Below are 19,849 nucleotides of genomic sequence, written 5' to 3'. Positions count from 1 at the left end.
TAAGTAATCTGAGCAATGAGTAATACATACCAACTTCTAGTATTACTTAGTGGTATCCAAAAGCTTATTAATGCAAGCAATTCTGCACTATTAAATGCATCATTTAAAATTTTATATAGAAATACCAAGTCAGTGAAAATCCTTCTGTCCGACAATTTTAGCATATTCATTTAATTTAAAATACTGTTGTAGTCCAATATTATTGCTGGGATTCCATTTTAAGGCTTAGAAACTAAGAATTTATTTTGTATTCTTTCAATAGCTTAAACATGAATATTCTAATGTGGATTCCAGACGGGAGAATTGTTTTCAAGTTCACTTCTAACAAAGGCAAAATATAACAGTTTAATCCAATTATTGTTGAAATTTCTAGTTAATCTAGTTACAAATTCCAACACTTGTAAGCTCTTGTTAGAAATTTCCATTATCTGGTTAACAAAAGAAAGATTTGATTGAAAAGTGATGCCTAAGTCTTTAATTTGTGTTAAGGTTTCAATAGTATTATATCAATATTGTTCTTGAGGATCACCGGATTATTTATTCGAAAAATTTTGAAAATTATTTATAATTATTTTTTTAATGATAAACTAATGTTTATAAGACAAGGTTTTTTATAAATAGCACAAAAGATAACAAATTATTATAAGCAATAATTAGTCGCCTGAAATATCCATACAAATTGAAAATATTATTGGTTATATGCATAAAAAATCTTGTCTTTAAAACACTATTTTATCATAAAAAAATAATAATATTTGACAAGTCAAAATATTTCACCAACAAATTTAGATATAATATATCTCGACGCCATCTAGTGGGAAATTTAGCACTAACAAAGCATTTCCTACAAAAATAAAGTTAGTTGTTTAAAGGTGAAAAAATAAAATAAGAAGTAATTTGTTGATTGCAGTACTAGTACATATTGAATTATTTTGCGGGTTGGGAATAAGCTGACAAAGCTCAGTGGTCCAGAGCAACTAACCGGACATCAGAAGATACGGGTTCAATTCCCATCGGCGGCATTTATTTTTTACTCGGGAGATATTTTTAATTTGTATGGATATTTCAGGCGACTAATTATTGCTTATAATAATTGGTTAATTGTTTATAAGATAAAAAAGTGTTCTTTTACGAACAACGGTAAGTCTTACTATGTAAACAATAATATTCATCATTCGAATGCAGACTCATTGCTGCAGAAATTATTGTCATTTTCTGAAGCGAATCGATTCAAAATTTGATTGCTTTTCCAATTGGCAAGTTAGTTCTACAGATATGGGGTTTAAAACAATCTATATTGACAATTGCAAGCATTTCCATTGGGAATAAGATAATGTTCAAATCATGAGTTTCGAACGATCCAAGATTAAATTGGATGAACAGTCTAACATATGATATAATATATTCTTCAACGTAGAAAATTGTCAGTAGGATTGAACGGCGGATAAGAACCGAGTTAAAAAAACTGTCGATTTACCACGGCAAAACTCTGATTTTAATACTAGTCGTGATGAATAGATATGCTAGAGGAAGAACAACGGCAGACTTAAAAAAAAACGAGTTTCTTAATGAGTCGAAAAGGCGTATGTGTGACAAAACCATGTAAGATAGTGTGAGAAATATTGGGAGATTCGCAAAGAATACAAAGCTGATGTTAGCGTTATGACTTCACCGAGATAAAATATGAGTTATCTTTTAAAATGACACGATCAAGTGAATCAAATAATTGAATCGAGCCATGTAAGAGTCAAAATAATAAGTAAAGGGTATGTATGAGACGATGCGATGTATGAACATGAACAAGGCTATAAGTGTGTGCCAAGACCGAGTTGTTTGGCGGTAAAACCCTGGAAGCCAAATTTTGTTTATTTTAGTTCAGACTTACGCAATATAAATGATTTTTTTTAATTCCTCTCTGCCCCATAGAGATAATTAATAATAACAAATTAACCCGCAGGTCAATTTGTTACAAAGAGCTAACACCCGAGAAGACAATTTTTTCGCTTTACGGTACAACTAATGTGATCTCATAAAAATCCTTGTGTTTCTCTTACAGCCGTGATTAGAAATATGATCTTTACAGTGTTTGAAAGAAAAAATAACACGCTTTATAATCAAATCTAGGAATTAAAATATACACCTCATATAAGCCAAAAGTTCTTACCACAATTTAAGAAAAAAATATTTTTATTTTATTTTAAATACATAAACGGCTATACTGCCTTTTATAAATATACATATAATAGAGTACAAAGTAAGACAAATAATATCATTACATTATAGTAGTTTTAAACTTAAAAATAACATACAATTATTTTGTGTATCACAACCAAAAATAACAAAAAAATAACAATGAGAAATATCATAAGTATAATATGAACTATAGTGAATTTTTGTATTAATTATTTTTATATGAAACGACAAAAAAGTGTCTTGGCTTTAATGTTTAAAATACATTTGTCCTACGAAATGTGTTTTTTTGTTATCAGTAATTTTAGATCAATGTTAAGACGAAGAAAACAAATCTTAGCCATTTTCTAATACTTCAAGAATTACGTGTTTATTTCTAAATCTTTTAAAAAGTATTATATCACCTTACTACGTACGTATCTTTTAAATCGTATCATATCACCTTACTACGTACGTATCTTTTAAATCGTATTATATCACCTTACTACGTACGTATCTTTTAAATCGTATTATATCACCTTACTACGTACTTATATTTTAAATTATATTATATCACCTTACTACGTACGTATCTTTTAAATCGTATTATATCACCTTACTACGTACGTATCTTTTAAATCGTATTATATTACCTTACTACGTACATATCTTTTCCTTATCATTCTTATTATATCATTTAACGAAGTAGTCATCTTTTAAATCGTGTTATATCACCTTACTACGTACGTATCTTTTAAATCGTATTATATTACCTTACTGCGTACATATATTTTCCTTATCATTCTTATTATATCATTTAACCAAGTACTCATCTTTTAAATCGTATTATATCGGGTTACAAAAATAATTTTTATTTTTCAGAATGTTCGATTTTGTTGTGACGTAGAAATACTTACAAATTCTTCGACTTCCTTACAGACAATCTTTAAGAAATATAGCGGTTATTATTTCAGACACATGAGGAGTTAAATCAAACCAATAGGATAATACCAGGCCAGGAATTGAACAAAAAACCGTACAATTTCTGATCTACCCAGGTTCTGTAGAGTTTTTCGTGAATGAATGAGTATACGCGAAACTATTACGTCCAGCTTGAGATGTGTGTTAACTTTCCTTTTATTTTGTTTTCTCTCTGCCTGCCCCAGAGACCTGTTCCTTGTTACAGAGTCATGTTACATTATTTATGAAGTATTTGTGTGTCACTGGGGATGGTACTCGACTGCCGTAAAGGTGTTACGCCTACGGGAAATATTCATGGTAATATTATGCCAAGAAGATGGAGTATTTCACTTTAGTATAATTTCACCTAAAAACATCAACCATAATCTAAATAGAATGTTGCATTATTCATGAATAGTTGGATGAAGTGTGACAAGAATTTGTGCTTAATGCGGTATTAGGGAGTTAGATGAACAACGAACATTAAAGAAACATCTTATTGGATGATTTTTTTCTTTAAAAAAAACTAAATCCCTTACTTTAATTTTTTTCACAAAAAATTTAACAGTAAAAAAATTATGAGTTTTCATGTTATTTTAATTGTACGAGTACATAAAAACACTACTGAACTACATTTAAGTCTAATATAAAATTTTCAATAAAAACAAACGATCATTCATAGACCGGTTAGACAAGCGTACAAAAATAGCGTATAAAAACTCCGACGATAAATACAAGCTTTGGACAAAGACACCACAAAATACCAGGCAGTAAAAGCATTCAACAATATTTCATTCGATATAGAAATGACGAAAACAAAAACATTTCAGATACAAAATGAAAACATGGATTAAAGAACAAAAAAGGAAATGTTATAAAGTATAAGAATAAAACATATGTACATGTGTAATTTAATTTTTTGTTTCATTACCACCTTTATTATTGTATTTTATTTTATTTAGTCTCAATTTATTTTATTAGAATTCATTTCATAATATCACATTACGTTTTTATTAAATATGATCAAATTGTAAAATTGGGGCCGCATCAAGGGTAAAGGACGCAGTAAGGCCCTCATTATCAAATAATGTTTTAAAATGTGTAAAGTTATTGTGTTAAATAAAAAATAAAAATAAATTATTTACATATATACACAAGTATGGCCTTTATTTACCTCCGTAAAAGGCCATTCTTGTGTGAATGGAGGGTTTATATATTTATTTATAATTTATATATTTATCAAGAAGATTTTCATTATTGTTTTTAATTAATTAGTTTTTTTATCATATCAATTCAAAGAAAATTAATCAAAATAATCGCCATGTATCGAAACTAATGCTTTTTTCGTAAGGATAAATGTGTCATATAAAATAATAAATAGAAGAATAGACAGGTAAGTAAACAATAATAAAAATTGCAATGACTGTGTTATTATTATAAAATAAATAAAATTATTATTAAACAGATAATTGTTTTCATTAGACCGTGGTGCGTACAAAATTATTATCAAATTTTTTTTACTAAGTTTTCAGTATATTTTTAAATGTTTGATCTTCAAAATTTTCATTATAATATTTTCATATTTTTTGGTTATTCATTGAAGAATGTTATTTCAGGGTATTTGTAGTTCTGTTGATCCAGCATGTTTTTACGTATCCGAATCGGTAACATATATTTGTACTTCTGTTGATCCAGCATTTATAACACATATTTGTAGTTCTGTTGATACATAATTTTTTTACACATCCGAATCGGTAACGCATATTTGTAGTTCTGTTGATGCATATTTTTTTACATATCCGAATCGGTAACACATATTTGTAGTTCTGTTGATCCATATTTTTTTTACATATCCGAATCGGTAACACATATTTGTAGTTCTGTTGATACATATTTTTTTACATATTCGAATAACGCGTATTTTTGCCTGAGTTTTCCTGTGTTTCTGATTATTTCCAAATTGTGTGACTTAATTAAATATATCTTCTTAATAGAGTACCTACTTATTTTTCTGATCTTTAATTTTAAATTTGAGTTCTCAAATCACTACAGAGGTAGGTAGGGAATATGAAACATTAGGCACAACTGTCCCAACTTTTTCTTAAATTTCATTGAATGTTTTTTTCTGGGACGTCACTGATTTTTTCTTTCATCTACTTACACTCGTGATATGAAAGTTACGAGTAAAATATTGGTACTGCAATCGTGGATGACCAAGCTGGCAGAGAAATTAAATCCGCGACGCCAGGGTAGGAATCCAAGGCATTTGTCCATCATAAAAAACTTGTAAATTTCGCGCATTAATACATTTTTATATTTATATGTTATATGTTGTACCTTATTAAAACATGACGTGATGCTTTTGAATGGTTCATAATATGGACTTTTTTAAAGAAATATATATATATATTTTTTTTTTTGCCTGAAAGTTAAGTAGTTCTCTTTTATAAATTCTCAATAGAATCACGTAAATAGTCAACTAATATTAAAATTATCGAAGTCAACGTATACAAAATTTTTATTTAAAGTACCATTTTCCCTCTTGCAATTGTACTTTACCTAATCAACGATGTCCCGTCTTGCATTGTACTATACCTAATCTGCCGTATTCCGTCTTGCATTGTACTATTCTACAATGTTCCGTCTTGCATTGTACTATTTCTAATCTACCGTGTTCCGTCTAACATTGCATTATACCTACCATGTTAGCAATTTTTTGTGATGTTATGCCTTTTAAGATATTCTTTGTGTTTAAAAAAGAACAAAAGAACGCCCAATTGGGCGTGAATTTTAAAATTAATAAACATTGCACTATTCAGTATAACCTCGTTTTAACAATTTATAACAATTTTGGTAAAACGACCTAGGCGGGTTTTGCAATATCACAATATGCATAAAACCGAACGTGAATATTAAAAGTATTCCTTTTTATATTAACTCCACGGAGGCAACGACGAAAATAGGGCAACGGAGGCTGTGTGGAGGGTCTATTTAGAAAAGGAAGGATATACATTTCTGTGAAGGAAAAAAGTATGAGGACTGGGTGGGAATCTGGGGGCAATGTGTCTAGAAGTGACGGACGCATGAATCCATCCCTCCAATTGTGGCACAAGGCGATGGGTCGATAAAGATTCCGGCTGCAGGTGTCAAAGGACTCCCTCAACCAGTCTCTCACGACCCGCCACGCAGTAGTTGAGCAACGGCATCCACGTCTAATACCTCAACAAACCTTAGCCCATCAACCCGGACATCCCTGCTAAGTCACCAAACGTAACGAGCCACCTTCAGTTATCAAATAAATGCCCATACCGCCTCCCATTTAGCAATTTAAAACTAAAATCACACAAACTCAAAAAACAAAACCAAAGGTAATATTTATAATTTTATATACTTAATCAAAACTATAATTTTTCCCAAAATTGTTATGAGATGTCTTACTGACAGCCCTGTTTCAATAGAGCTAACTCTTAGTTCTCAGCAAATTCAACCAAATTCAATATTGAAGGTAACAATAACCTCAATACTAAACTACTGTACGGATTGAAAATAAAAATGCTATTGTACCTATGTATACCAGATGTTATTCTTGTTTAATTTTCAACATAATTTCTCAGTAATTATTCTGTTTAACATAATACTGTTTCGCTCCTGTGAACCACTGTAAACATAAATCATGTATATTGTAAAAGCTTTTTACGGCGTCTAAATAAATAAATAAATAAATAAATATTATTGTAAGCAGTGCTTTCCTTTTATGTACTTATTTTTCTATTACCGCTAACTGAAACTTTCACCTAATAGTTTGATATAATATCCAACTTAATTGGTCAAACAATATTGTCCAAGGGACAGGACACTTTTACACTCTACTACCGCCACCCTTTTAAAACCCGGTGCGGATTGTCTTTCACCTAATTCGTCCCATCCCTCAAGGGTAGTATTTTACGTGGCTAATTTCCTGAACTAAATAGTTTAACTAATCGCGTAATAAGGGCGCAAAAGTTACCCACACGAGGACCACCTTCTTGGGGGTACGATGAAAGTTAGGCTTTACGATCTGGGGTTGTTTTGTATTCTGCCTCAGTAAGGTAATATTATTATCAGTTTTAGTACCGGAAATGTAATAAACTTAGTTTATTTTATATGTTTGTTTATGATGCGACACATCCATTATGATCATTGTGAGAAGGAGCACTTACATTATGAACTGAGCACCCGTTTCAAAAAGGTTCTTGCCAAACATTAAACATAATAAAATTAATTTATTATCAACGTTTAATAATCTTTTATATATTCTTTAATGTCTTGCAAAATAATTATTTATTAGGGCAGATCCGTGAAAAATCACGGAAGTTATAAAAAAAATATTTGCCCTAAACTTTAATTTGAACGTAATTTACATATCAAATGTTAGTAATCCTGAAAATTTACGGCTTTTTTTACATTAGCTCCACACAAGAAGCCTAGAGGAAAATAATTTCCCTCGCGGTCTATATCATCTTAAAGGATGCTGTGTGGAGGGTCGTTTCAAGGAAAGGAAGGGGAGGAAGTTCTGGGAAGGAAAAAGGTTTGAAGGGTTGGTAGGAATTAGGGGACAATGTGTCCGGGAGTGACGGACGTATAAATCCAGTCCTTCAACTGCGGTACAAGGTATTGTGTATTGTGCAAAAAGGCCTCCCTCAACCAAAAGCCTCTCTCGACCCGGCCCGCCGGCCGCCGCCCAGAACAAGACAAACCTCACACCCCATGTACCCGGGCGCCAGTGCTAATTCACCAAACGTAACAAAACCACTTGGGGTGATTTGTGGCAGAGGTGTTCGTTATCCAATAAATGGTTCCTGGGGCGACGGGCCTCCCAAATTGCAACTTACAGGGTGTATCGGCACTAACCCGACACTTTAACCAGCTATTCCTTAGCACATTTGTAGTAAAAAATGTTATGGGCACTTTGCTGTAGGGTAGCTTTTTTTTTCAATTAAAAACAAAAAAATTAAAAATTTCCACACTACATCACTGTCATTGGCATTGCTTTTCGGGTTTGACAGCTGTTATAAGCAAGTATGTCGAAAAGCGTCTTCGCTCTTTCGCACACACTAAATAATTATAGTTAAAAATGAGACGAATGGTGCCGTGCCATTTCGTTGTGATTGTAAAAGTGCGCTAATATAGGTACACACGAGCATTATTCAACGGAATTCGAATAAAATATTGCCAGATGGGTTTTCAAACTTTGACAAAGGATAAAACAGTGGTGACATGTGTTGAAAATATGAATAGTAAATTTTTTATTAAAAAAAAAACGTTACCGGACAGCAAAGTGCATATAAGATTTTTTACTCCAAATATGCTAAGGAATAGCTGGTAAAAGTTTGTCAGGTACATGCCGATAAACCCTGTATATCCAATGACATTATAAAAATACAAGACACGTTTTTTTTCAACATTTTGTGTTCAATATAAAATAGTAAGTTTATCACCATCGCATTCATATTGAATCATAAAATATCATATTTTTATGAGAGATTTTTAAATTGTTATATTTCTGCTTTACTTGCAGATTCAGGGTTGGGAACTCTTGTGAAAAGTAAAAGGTTCTTTACTATAATTGCGTTTATTTACGTTACAATAAATAAGTCTGGATTTAGCTACACTGTTCATTACCCGAGGGTTGGTAATTCTCTGTTTCTAGAAGCTTGTTGTCTGGCAATAATATCCCACAGGCAATTGCTACACTCTAGCGACATCTGTCGGACTCTGAAATAAGCTTTATGACTGGTGCCATCTATCGCTTGAAAACCCAACTTATTACCAAACATCACAAAAATCAAATACAATTTTTTTTACTGATGGTTTTTTTAAAGTTTTTTTATAACTCAAGGCGCACAGCGAATTAATCAAAACCAACAGCATTATAAAATCATGCTAACTGTCAAACAATAACATTATTATCATCAATGCTCGAAAAAATGATATATTTAATTGAAAGCAATCATACAAAACAGTGAAATACGAGTAATAACAACTGGCAGCAAATCGAATTAAAACAGTCCTACTTTGTAATAGGATATGACAATATATGCTATTTTACCATACACGTTGATCAGTTGGCCCCATATCCCCCCTTTGTTGAATAATTTTCAATGAACATGAAGTGCATTTTGATCACAAAGGTGCAACTCTGTTGATGTAGATTTAAATAAAACTAGATAGACCTCTGTTTAATAGTTTTTACTTTTGTAAATTCTGCACGAGTCTCACTTCTTAGAGCCAGTGAGACACTTATCCTCAATATTGAAGATGGTAGTGTGAGGTGGAAAGAAATTTTGGGGGGTGGAGAAGGCGGAACACGAAAGTTAATAAAGGAACAAGCTATGGTGTAATTACGTACAGCTGTGTAATTAAAGTAATGGGACTGATAGTTTAGCGTTAAATGTGGCAACACTTTCTGTGTAGGGAGAAGGCAAGCTAGTTTTGCATAAGTTTTTGTTGCACTGTGCCTCAGTTTTAAACAAAAGTTGATAATACGCCGTTGCTCGAAATGGTTGTCACTTATTTTCAGAATGCACTAAAAAAAGCCGGTCCACAGAAATAATTCCTTCCAAACACCAAGAGAATCTAGCGAGTTCAAATATGCACTGAAGGCGTATCATATTATGTTGGTCTGCCTTCACCTCCAAACGGGAAGTCACCTGGGTTGTCACATCGTCACCTGTGTCATTATTTTATTTACACAGGTATATACCGGATGATTTTTCTTGAGGTTGATTTTGGTGAATCGCCTGCAATAATATCATCAAACCTGCAACACGACCGATTAAGTAGATACCTATCTTGGTGTATTGTGACTCATAGGGCATCACAATCTCAATGTGGGGCATAGAGCTACAATAAGAGACACTAATGCGTACTAATAACTTGACGTAAATTGTTCCACTATTAGAATGCGATAAGTGGTGCGCCTGACTATTTTCTTAGGTTTATATCTCATCTAAATACAATATATCAATGATATAGGGACATTTTTATAAATTTGCATAATAATCATTTTTGAACTCCCTTCAAACATGATATATACATGTCCTGTTTGTGACTCAAATCCAAATTGATGTAAACTGTGCTTTTTGTCAGAGGATTTCATTTGGTAATAATTTCTCAATCCATTTGTTGTCCCAACAACAAAAAAATGTAACTTCTCCAACGTTCTGAAGTACTCATAGTAACAACAGTATTTACCTTTTTTTTCAATTTTACAAGTTTACTGACGCAGTTATCAAAATATATATTTTTATAATTATGGTGGCGGAATATTTCGCTTCATGTAAGTGGTTAAGGTAAAATTTTAAATAAAGAAGAATATTTTTTATGACTTTTTCTCCAATTCACATATCAATTTATTTATTTGGAAAAAGAAACGAAAATATTAAGTAAGTCATATTTATTATTGAGTAAACTTAACTAACTAGCCATTACATTGATTTCCCGCAGGGATAGGTAGAGAAGACGGACCGCCAAACAACTTCGTCTTAGCATACACTTCTTACCTCATTACTCTTTTATTATTCTGACTCTTGACATGGCCTCACGCGAGTATCTGATTCACTTGGTCGTGCCATGTCTTCCTCGGGCATCCCCAACTTCTTCTACCGTTCACATTTTGTTACATATTCTCCTTACACTTCTTTCTTCACTCATTCCTATCATTATTAATCTTACTCACTACGCTTATGTACATCAGCCTTGCATTATTTACGGATCTCCACATTTTTTACACGATCATACATGGTTTCAACAACCATATTCCTCAGTGATCTCATTTCTGCAGCATCCAGTCTACTGTCATCCTTCCTCTGTCAGTTCCATGTCTCTCTTTCTGCCAGTTCCTTGCGATCCCTAAAATTTTGATATGCACCCTGACAAAAAATAAATTGATACTTCTTTTGAATGTTTTAACACACAGGATTTTTAGAATATGTCGTTTGACCAATCTAGTGGTTTTTACATCAGTGGCTTAAATTTTTCCCGTCCAAGTGGATATTATAATTTTAACAAATGGAATCATTTAGTCAGTCCGAATTTAATGGAAAATGAACAAAATGGACAGTTGTTTCACTGTGATACAGAATTTCAATGTATCTGCTTCAATTTCAACATTATATTGTTCACTATAATCTGAATAATTCATTAGTTAATTTAACAAACAACACAAACTATTGAAACAATATTTTCTGATTACATTCGTTGCTTGAAAAAGTTTTGATATTGCTTTAATTATTTTGGAAATGTTTTCATATTGTGAACTTTTCGTTAAGTCAGTATTTAATTAATAACTTTTGATATTGTGTATATTTTAAATTTTATAGTAAACATCTTTTCAGAAATTTTGAACTTTAACCGAAGTTTTATTATTGTTAATTTATGAAACAATAAAAATAATACTATAATAAGCTTCCTTAGGTTGGGGCGGATGTACCAAAACAATAGTAAATCCCTTAGCAAAAGCTCAAAAATCACTTCTAAGGGTCATCCTTACAAAAAACATTTATGTACCCCAGTACCCCAGTAACGTATTATTCGAAGAGATGTGAGTTCTTGATGTAAGGCTATACATAAGAACAATTATATTCCCTTCCATCGACCATCACGACTCCTGTCGTGCAGGGAGGAATCCAAGAGTTTCACCCATCACTAAAACAACCTTTGCCCAAAGACAATACTCCTACTCATGGCAAAAAATATTTAATCTCATACCCGATACATGGAAATCGAAAAATGCACGCATTCTTCGTAAATCGGTTAAAAATTGGCTTCTGGACTTAGGGAAAGTCGAGAACTTACAAATAGACAACAAATATTTACTAGGTTCATTTAATTGACCAGTCAGTGGCCGAGTTGACATCGCGCTTGGGTCCCACTCAGGCGTAGTGTGTTCAATTTCTCGGCTGGCTAAGTCCTCCATCACAACACAAGCAACATTTTCAGCTAACTGTAGTGGTAGTAGGAGATTTTTAAATAGTGTCAGGTTATTCGTAACCTGGGAATGTTTGTCTTTTTAGAAAAAAAAATAATTATTTAGTATGTTTGGCCTCTTTTCCTAAAAATCTCACCATTATTCTAATATAATTCTTAAACAAAATTTAAAAAACATTTATGCTTACCTAACTTATCTCTTATATTGTAAACATGAAAGTTATTTCCACAGTGCTATGAATTTAATGTTATGTAAAAAATAATTTCTCCATTGATTGAATTTATTGTTATGTATTTGTGTTACATTTCCTACTTCATATGAACTAAACCCATCAATTATTGTATTGTCCTGAAACCTTCCCAGTTGGACAGTCAAAGATTCACTATTCCGTTATTGTATTTTTTATAAATAAATAAATATATATAACCAGTATGTGGGTCTCTGTAATATTGAAAAAATATAATCTTTCTTCAACTTCAGAGATTCTTTGTGAATTTTTTTTCGGATAATTAATTTTATTTTTTCGTAAAAAAAGTGGCGCAGCCGGTAGGATTCAATTTTACATTCCCAAAGGGAATCTGATTTCCAGTCGGACGCCTTAAGGCTCCATTGTAAGCGTTAAAAAGATTACTGACGATGGTTTGAAAGGGAGGTATTATGAAAATATTAATGATACAGCGAGCGCGCTAATAGATTATGATGATAAGACATAAGCGACTGTGATAATATTTATTTAAACGAGACTTATTTAAAATAGAGTGAAAATCTGATTCATGTAACATTTAAAGAAACACCATGATTTTTTTTTACCTTGTTAAACAACATAACCTGAAGTTTTTTTTATTTCGAGGCATAATTTGTAATTTTTTTCTTTCGATGGAATTTCACTTAATTACTTTTTCAGGGAAGTGTGTTATAATGTCATGACATGCAGCTAGGGAAATTATTTTCCTCAGGGTCTCCGGTGTGGAGCTAGTTATTGCAGTCTGTTTCATCGCTTACTAGAGTAAAAGTAAGAATAAAAGTAATTGAAATAGTTAAATTCCACCTACATGAAAACCGATAGTTACTCGCTATTTCGACACATTTAACAGTTCTGCTGTCGGAAAGGTACTGAATTGCACGCTTCAACATTACTTTCGACTAATATTAAAGAATATTATGATAGAGACGATGTATTACATTATATAAGGTCAATACTGTGTTGTACCAGGTACACCAGGATAAAAACCATGCAACGTCAACCCAATCTTTTAAGTGTGTGGCAACGATTAGTTTATAATACTTTTGTGTTTATTTATAAGTTAAAAAATTAAATGTTAGGTAACTATATGTCACAAAATGTTGGAATTAATAGTACAGTTCATTTATATCCTACGAGAAACTGCAACGATTTTAGGCTTCCTAAAACAAATTTATCGGGAACACAAAACAATATTTATTATAAGGGTTTTAAAATGTTCAATGAACTCCCGGTAATTGTTAAGGAAGCTAAAAGTATTGCAGTTTTTCGTGAATTATGTCTCAATGTTGTGAAGTCCAAATTTTAGTAAGTAGTAAATAATATTATAATAGTCTTAGAAAATAATAAATTAGGTATAAGATGTAAAATTTTATAACTTAATTAAATATACATTAAAAAAAAAGTAAAAATCGAAAATATTTTGACTTTCGGATTTCTACCTCATATCGTTTGTCGAACGATCTCTTTTCACTTGGTGACGGTGGGAGAAAAAGGCTTAAATTAATAATTTTTTAAATTAAAGTTTTTCTAACCTAAGAACCATATTTTTACTAAAAACTTTGTGACTTTTTTATTTTTAATTTTTCAAGCAATTAAAATAATGGGTTCAGGCATTTTGCAGTTGAACTCAGCTTCGATGCAGTCCCAGACCTCAAGTTTTAACTTCTTGGTACCCAAATACATTGAGTTATGTATAAAGGTAAATTAAGTAAATTAAGGTAATAAAGACCTATTTCAATACTATTCCTAAATGGAAGTTATATTTTTGTAAACCAGTCAAATCGCTGTATTTTTTAATTTATGTTCTTGATATTTTTAATTTTGTTTCTCGCATATACTTATGTAATTTTATTTTTATTATTTCTTTCTTTTCTTTCTTATGTTTCAAAACTGTCATTAAATTTGTACCACCCACATGTAAAAGCCCTCTGGGCGTTAAATAAATAAATAAATAAATAAATTGGAGGATATTTTTTAGATCCTAGAACTTTTGCACGATATGAAAGTAAAACCAGTCATCATAGATTAGAGATAAAATCGTTGGTGTAGCAGCACCAAAAAATAATACGGCGTATTTTTTCATTATGTTGACAAAAACTTTGCTTTTCAGACCAGCCACACTGTTTAATAATAACTACTACTTTAGCAAATTATATTTAAAATAGCGCGTGGTCCTGTTTAACATCCCTGTTACTTTAAGCAACGGTTAAAATTTAAATTTAGCTTTAAAAAGACATTCCTTGGAGTAGTAATTCTGAATTCGGGTTCTTAACTCATAGTTCACCTTGCCTACCACTTTGAAACCCCGTACTTCACCAGTGTGGTCAATATAATTAACTTTACCGGATTTCGTAATTAAACAGAAAATGATAAAAGGTTTCCGTCATAATAAGCTCATATTAAAAGCTCCTCTGACAGATGTTTTTCAGATTGTAGAATTAAGCATTCGTTATATTTGTAATATCACAAAATATTTTTTTTTTGTTTATTTAATATATATATATATTACGTTATTAGGATATTATCCTTATAATATTAGGATATTATACTTATAAATTTGGATAATTGCATTTTTCTTGAAGATATCTTCTACTCGAGGCACTCCGAAATCTGCAAATAACGTTTCTGTTGGATACGTGATATGAACATTGATGACCAAATCTATTGTCGACGATTCCAGTAATCATTTTACTTCTCCTTTTAGCCAAATTTTCTAATATACACATTTTCTTTGTTTCAGGTGATGACTCGACGTGATGGAGCTGCAACCTCATAATAAGCAAGCAAGACCTTCCGGAATTGAGGGATTCGAAAAGTTTTGATGATTGATGATGAAATCAACGCCCTTTTTAAAAATGTATATAATTTTGAGATAAATCATTATAATAATAATAATAATAAAGTGTTTATTCCGGTATGTGGGGAGGTTATAAATTTAAAGATTTATTGATGGGAAAAGCTTCATAAGTTATTGGCAAAATTCATGTTATTGACCTAATTTGGTTGGTAAAAATTGTGTTCAAAATGGTAATTTTAAAAATAAGTGAAGTATTTGATTGGAATTAGAAGACTAAAACTAATAGATTTTTTTGCAAAGCTTTCAAAATGAACGCAGAAACTGATAGATTAGTTATTTTAAGCTTCGATGTAAATCCGACCGTTGATAATGTTACAAATAACGTGAGTCAGAATCAGGAACCAGGATGTACTCCGGCGGATCAGCCGCAGTACTACAGCAGTTTGGGGGTGCTGCTGGCCGTTCCAGAGTGGGAAGCTGCCATCACCGCTATCATTCTCTCCTTCATCATCATGGCTACCATCGTCGGAAACATTCTTGTCATCCTCAGCGTCTTTACTTACAAACCCTTAAGGATTGTTCAGAACTTCTTCATCGTCTCCCTCGCAGTGGCTGACCTAACTGTTGCTTTACTCGTCATGCCCTTCAATGTAGCTTATTCCATTTTAGGAAGATGGGAGTTTGGAATACTCGTCTGCAAGATGTGGGTGACTTGCGATGTTATGTGTTGTACGTCTTCAATCCTCAACCTTTGCGCTATAGCTCTGGATAGGTTCTGGGCGATAACAGATCCCATCAACTACGCGCAAAAACGAACTCTGGAAAGAGTTCTTGCTTTGATTGGCGGGGTGTGGGTTCTGTCGCTTTTAATCAGTTCTCCGCCTCTCTTGGGATGGAATGACTGGCCAGAAGAGTTTCTGCCTGAAACTCCTTGCCAACTCACCTCCCAGCGGGGATACGTCATCTATTCTGCTTTAGGCTCGTTTTTCATCCCGCTGTTCATAATGACAATTGTATACGTTGAAATATATATAGCGACCAGGAGGAGGTTGCGAGAGAGAGCCAAAGCGACAGCGATGGCAATAAGAAATTGTGGAAAGGGAAACAAACCAGTCACGGTCCCCGAAGACCAAGACTCTGTAAGCTCGGAGACTAATCACAATGAACATCCAAACGTTTCCGATTCCGTGTCCAACGCGAAGTTAAAAGACAAGTTAAAAAGGAAAAAGAAGAAGAAATCTGACGATGGTAAAGGTAAAAATAAGCTGCTCGTTCCAACGATTACTCACGAGGAATCAGTTACTGATAATCCAGAGCACTCTTCAGGAGCGTCCCAGAGGGCGGTGGATGACCAGGTGGCACTTCATCCAGTTCCCGCTCCGGCTGCTAAGAAACCGGGACAAGTGTATCAATTCATCGAGGAGAAACAAAGGATATCTCTGTCCAAGGAGAGAAGAGCAGCCCGAACACTCGGTATCATCATGGGTGTATTTGTGGTTTGCTGGCTACCGTTCTTCCTTATGTACGTGATACTTCCTTTCTGCCCCACCTGTTGTCCAACAGATAAACTGATCAACTTTATCACGTGGCTGGGTTATATTAACTCAACCCTCAACCCCCTGATCTACACCATATTCAACCTTGATTACAGGAGAGCTTTTAAAAAGTTGTTAGGCATTAAATTTTAAGTAGTTACTTAGATATATTGAGCATTGAAACAAAACAATAATGTTATATCGTGGAATAGTTTCAATTGTATGTAAAAATCATAAAATTTATGTAGATATTTGTATATAATATTTAGTTCGATATAGATTGAATAGGTAAATACGAGTATTGTAATATTTCGTCTTTCAACATGCATCGATGTACTTATTAGTGATTTCAAATAACCTACCCACCTTAAATAACTAATATTTATTAATAAAAAGACATAATTAAAACACTGTCTTAAATTTTTATCGTTTAAATTACTAAATTACGTACCTACACATCATGGTAATACATTAATGAAGATAAAAATATACTATATAAATATTATATGAAATCGATAGTCAGAATCTTTCATACGGACAAGCTCAGTTTAAATTAACAATTAAATCTACTTGGTATAATTATAGAAGTTGATATAAAACGTTATTTCATCCAGTAAAGTGTTTTTTTCCAATAGAATACTGAATAACCGATTTAATTCGTAAGCTTGGATAGATTTACAATACATTCTAATAATTAAATGTTTTTAAATCTCTCAAAAACGTTGTGATACCTATATTAAAATATGCTTAATTTTTAAAAAGTCGAATCAAACACGATATAAATATAAATTGTAGATATTATATTCATAATTATAATAAATATAATTAAATATTGTTTATAAGAACAAAATCATCATAGATATATATGAATAGTAAACATAGATATTATAACCACTCGAGTGATCAAAAAAATCATACCTCTTTTAATTTTTAATTGGGAGCCATAAAAACTGTTTATAGTGCTCTATATCCAATGAGTTTACCTATATTTTAGCGTTTATTTTATATTTTTAGAATTTTTAAAATAAAAATATATTAAAAAATGGTAAACTCAAAAATGGCATATTTTGTCGTGCGATCACTCCAGACGTTTTGCAAACTCGGCATAATGTGCCGGAAATCACTCGAATGTATATTCATACTTTTTTTTTGACCAAAGCTAAAATGTAAATAAACATATGAAAATAATTCCAAATATTAAAATAGTTATACGATTTATGTGTTTGTGGTCTGTTATTTTGTTTGTGAAATAGATCGATTAATTTTTAAATGTGTATAAAATGTTAAACTATATTGTAATGTAATATTATATAACTACAAATTAATAAATTTTGATAAATCGTTACAAATGTTAGAGCCCAATATTTGTGAGATTTTTCAAAAATAAATTATGATAGTGGTGTGAAATTTTAATGTCTTTAAAAATCCTGTAATAAAACCTTTTATTATTTTATATTTTGAACGCTTGCATCTCCATTACTTTAAAATATATTTGAACATTCATTAATATAGTTCATAAGTTTTTAATATCTTTTTTAATTTAATTTAATTTAATTTAAGTTAATTTACATTGGGAAACAAATAAATTAACGTGATTTTGTAAAAATGTTTTTGGATGTATATATGGGAAGTAAATGCCTAAGTATGTTTTTTGCTAATTTAAATTAGGCACCAGAAAGTTCTTTAAAATGTTCCTTATTTGAATGTAATGAATTCCTACGATTTAGGAAATTATTGCCTGTCTAACGTAGAAATTGAAGTTAATATTGATTTAACGTTTATTACGCCAGGAAATTGATAAAAAATCTTCTTTTCACAAATTTGACATAGGCACTTCTAACATTGCCCTAGATGAAAATAATATATTGGTAATCAACTGATTAACTCCGTGGGTTGTTTCTTTGACTTGTATATGTTTGGATAAAATCGTTTTTACTATTTACTAAAGAAGTTGTCCTCAATTACGTTTAACTACGTGCTTACTCTCTTAAGTTTTGATTGTAACTTTAAATTATTGTTATACGTCTAGGTAAAACCAAAGATATTTTTCATTAAATTAAGAAAAGGTTTTTAAAATTATTTATTGTGAAATCTGTACAATCCACTCTACATAATGCAACATGAAACAACCCATCAGAAATGCACTTTTAAATAACTGAGGTTAGGTTTCAAGAATCTGTATTTTTTAAATAAATGAAACACGTGTATTTTGATTCCTGTAAATAAAATCATCGAAATCAAAGACTCAAGGAAGTTCAACAGGATAACTTTCCAGGAAAGCAAAACAACAACAAAAGTAACTACTAAGGCAAGTGCTGAATTGTTTAGCTCGTGTTTTTAGTTCGTGTTACAAAGTTATACGACTGAACAAGTTTTACTAGTTTGTTTCGCTTGAGTTTCAAAAACACTTTTTTCATTAAAAATATCACTAGATGCTTGTTTCAAACGCAGAAACAATTATTAGGACTCGATTAGTACGCTATGACGTTTTGAAGTTCGTTCAGCTATTATGTCTTGACTAGGGTTAGTGAACTTTTGACATTTGAAATATCTGTTTATCTGACAAAAAAAAGCATTATCACAAAACAGAAGAATGGAAACCTGTTGGGTGGTAAGTATACGACAATGGAGTAGTTCACCACCCCTGAGTAAACTGCGGATTAACGCTACTTTACGAGTAGCGAATACAATGATCTATTTCACCACCGCTGACTTACACTAGCTATGTTAACCCATGATTAGTTACCTAACCTAACCTAACATTTTATCAGAATGATTTGAAGGATGTAATTTTCAAGAGCCATTTTGTATTTTTTTAACCCTTGTACTTGTACTTATTGAACGAAATTGGTTTATAAATCTGTGATTACTTATGCAATACTTTATACGAATTTCTTAATTCGTGCAAGACGCTCCTACCTTTGATTGTGATAGAATAAATTGATTATATCATTGTTTAAAGCAGAAAGATTTTTTTATCACTTGGTGTTATTCAAAATATATGTGTTTAATTGATAAGGGATAGGTGAATATATATCTTATAATATAACAGAATCTCTTTCAAATGTGTGTTGAAAATCGAAATAAATGTAAATATAAAAAAAAATAAAGTTACCTTTCGTTTTAAAAATGTGTTTTATCATTATTGTTTGAGGTGTTTCTTCTTTGTGTTTTAT

General features: G+C 31.6%; 1 protein-coding gene across 1 annotated transcript in view; it reads left to right on the top strand.

Annotated features, from left to right (window-relative positions):
• Positions 1–16,881, top strand: part of Oct-TyrR (Octopamine-Tyramine receptor) — a 768,006-nt gene extending 751,125 nt beyond the window's left edge. The window contains exon 4 of the mRNA XM_089636976.1: positions 15,082–16,881. Within this exon, the coding sequence (XP_089493102.1) occupies positions 15,447–16,826 (1,380 nt within the window). The 5' untranslated portion in view covers positions 15,082–15,446 and the 3' untranslated portion in view covers positions 16,827–16,881. The remainder of the gene's footprint in view (positions 1–15,081) is intronic.
• Positions 16,882–19,849: the final 2,968 nt, after the last annotated feature.

This window comes from Hesperophylax consimilis, chromosome 11 (genome assembly GCF_061612785.1).
Source record: "Hesperophylax consimilis isolate HC1 chromosome 11, BYU_Hcon_1.0, whole genome shotgun sequence".
NCBI classification, from domain to species: Eukaryota; Metazoa; Arthropoda; class Insecta; order Trichoptera; family Limnephilidae; genus Hesperophylax; species Hesperophylax consimilis.
This window is presented reverse-complemented; position numbering and strand designations above follow the sequence as displayed.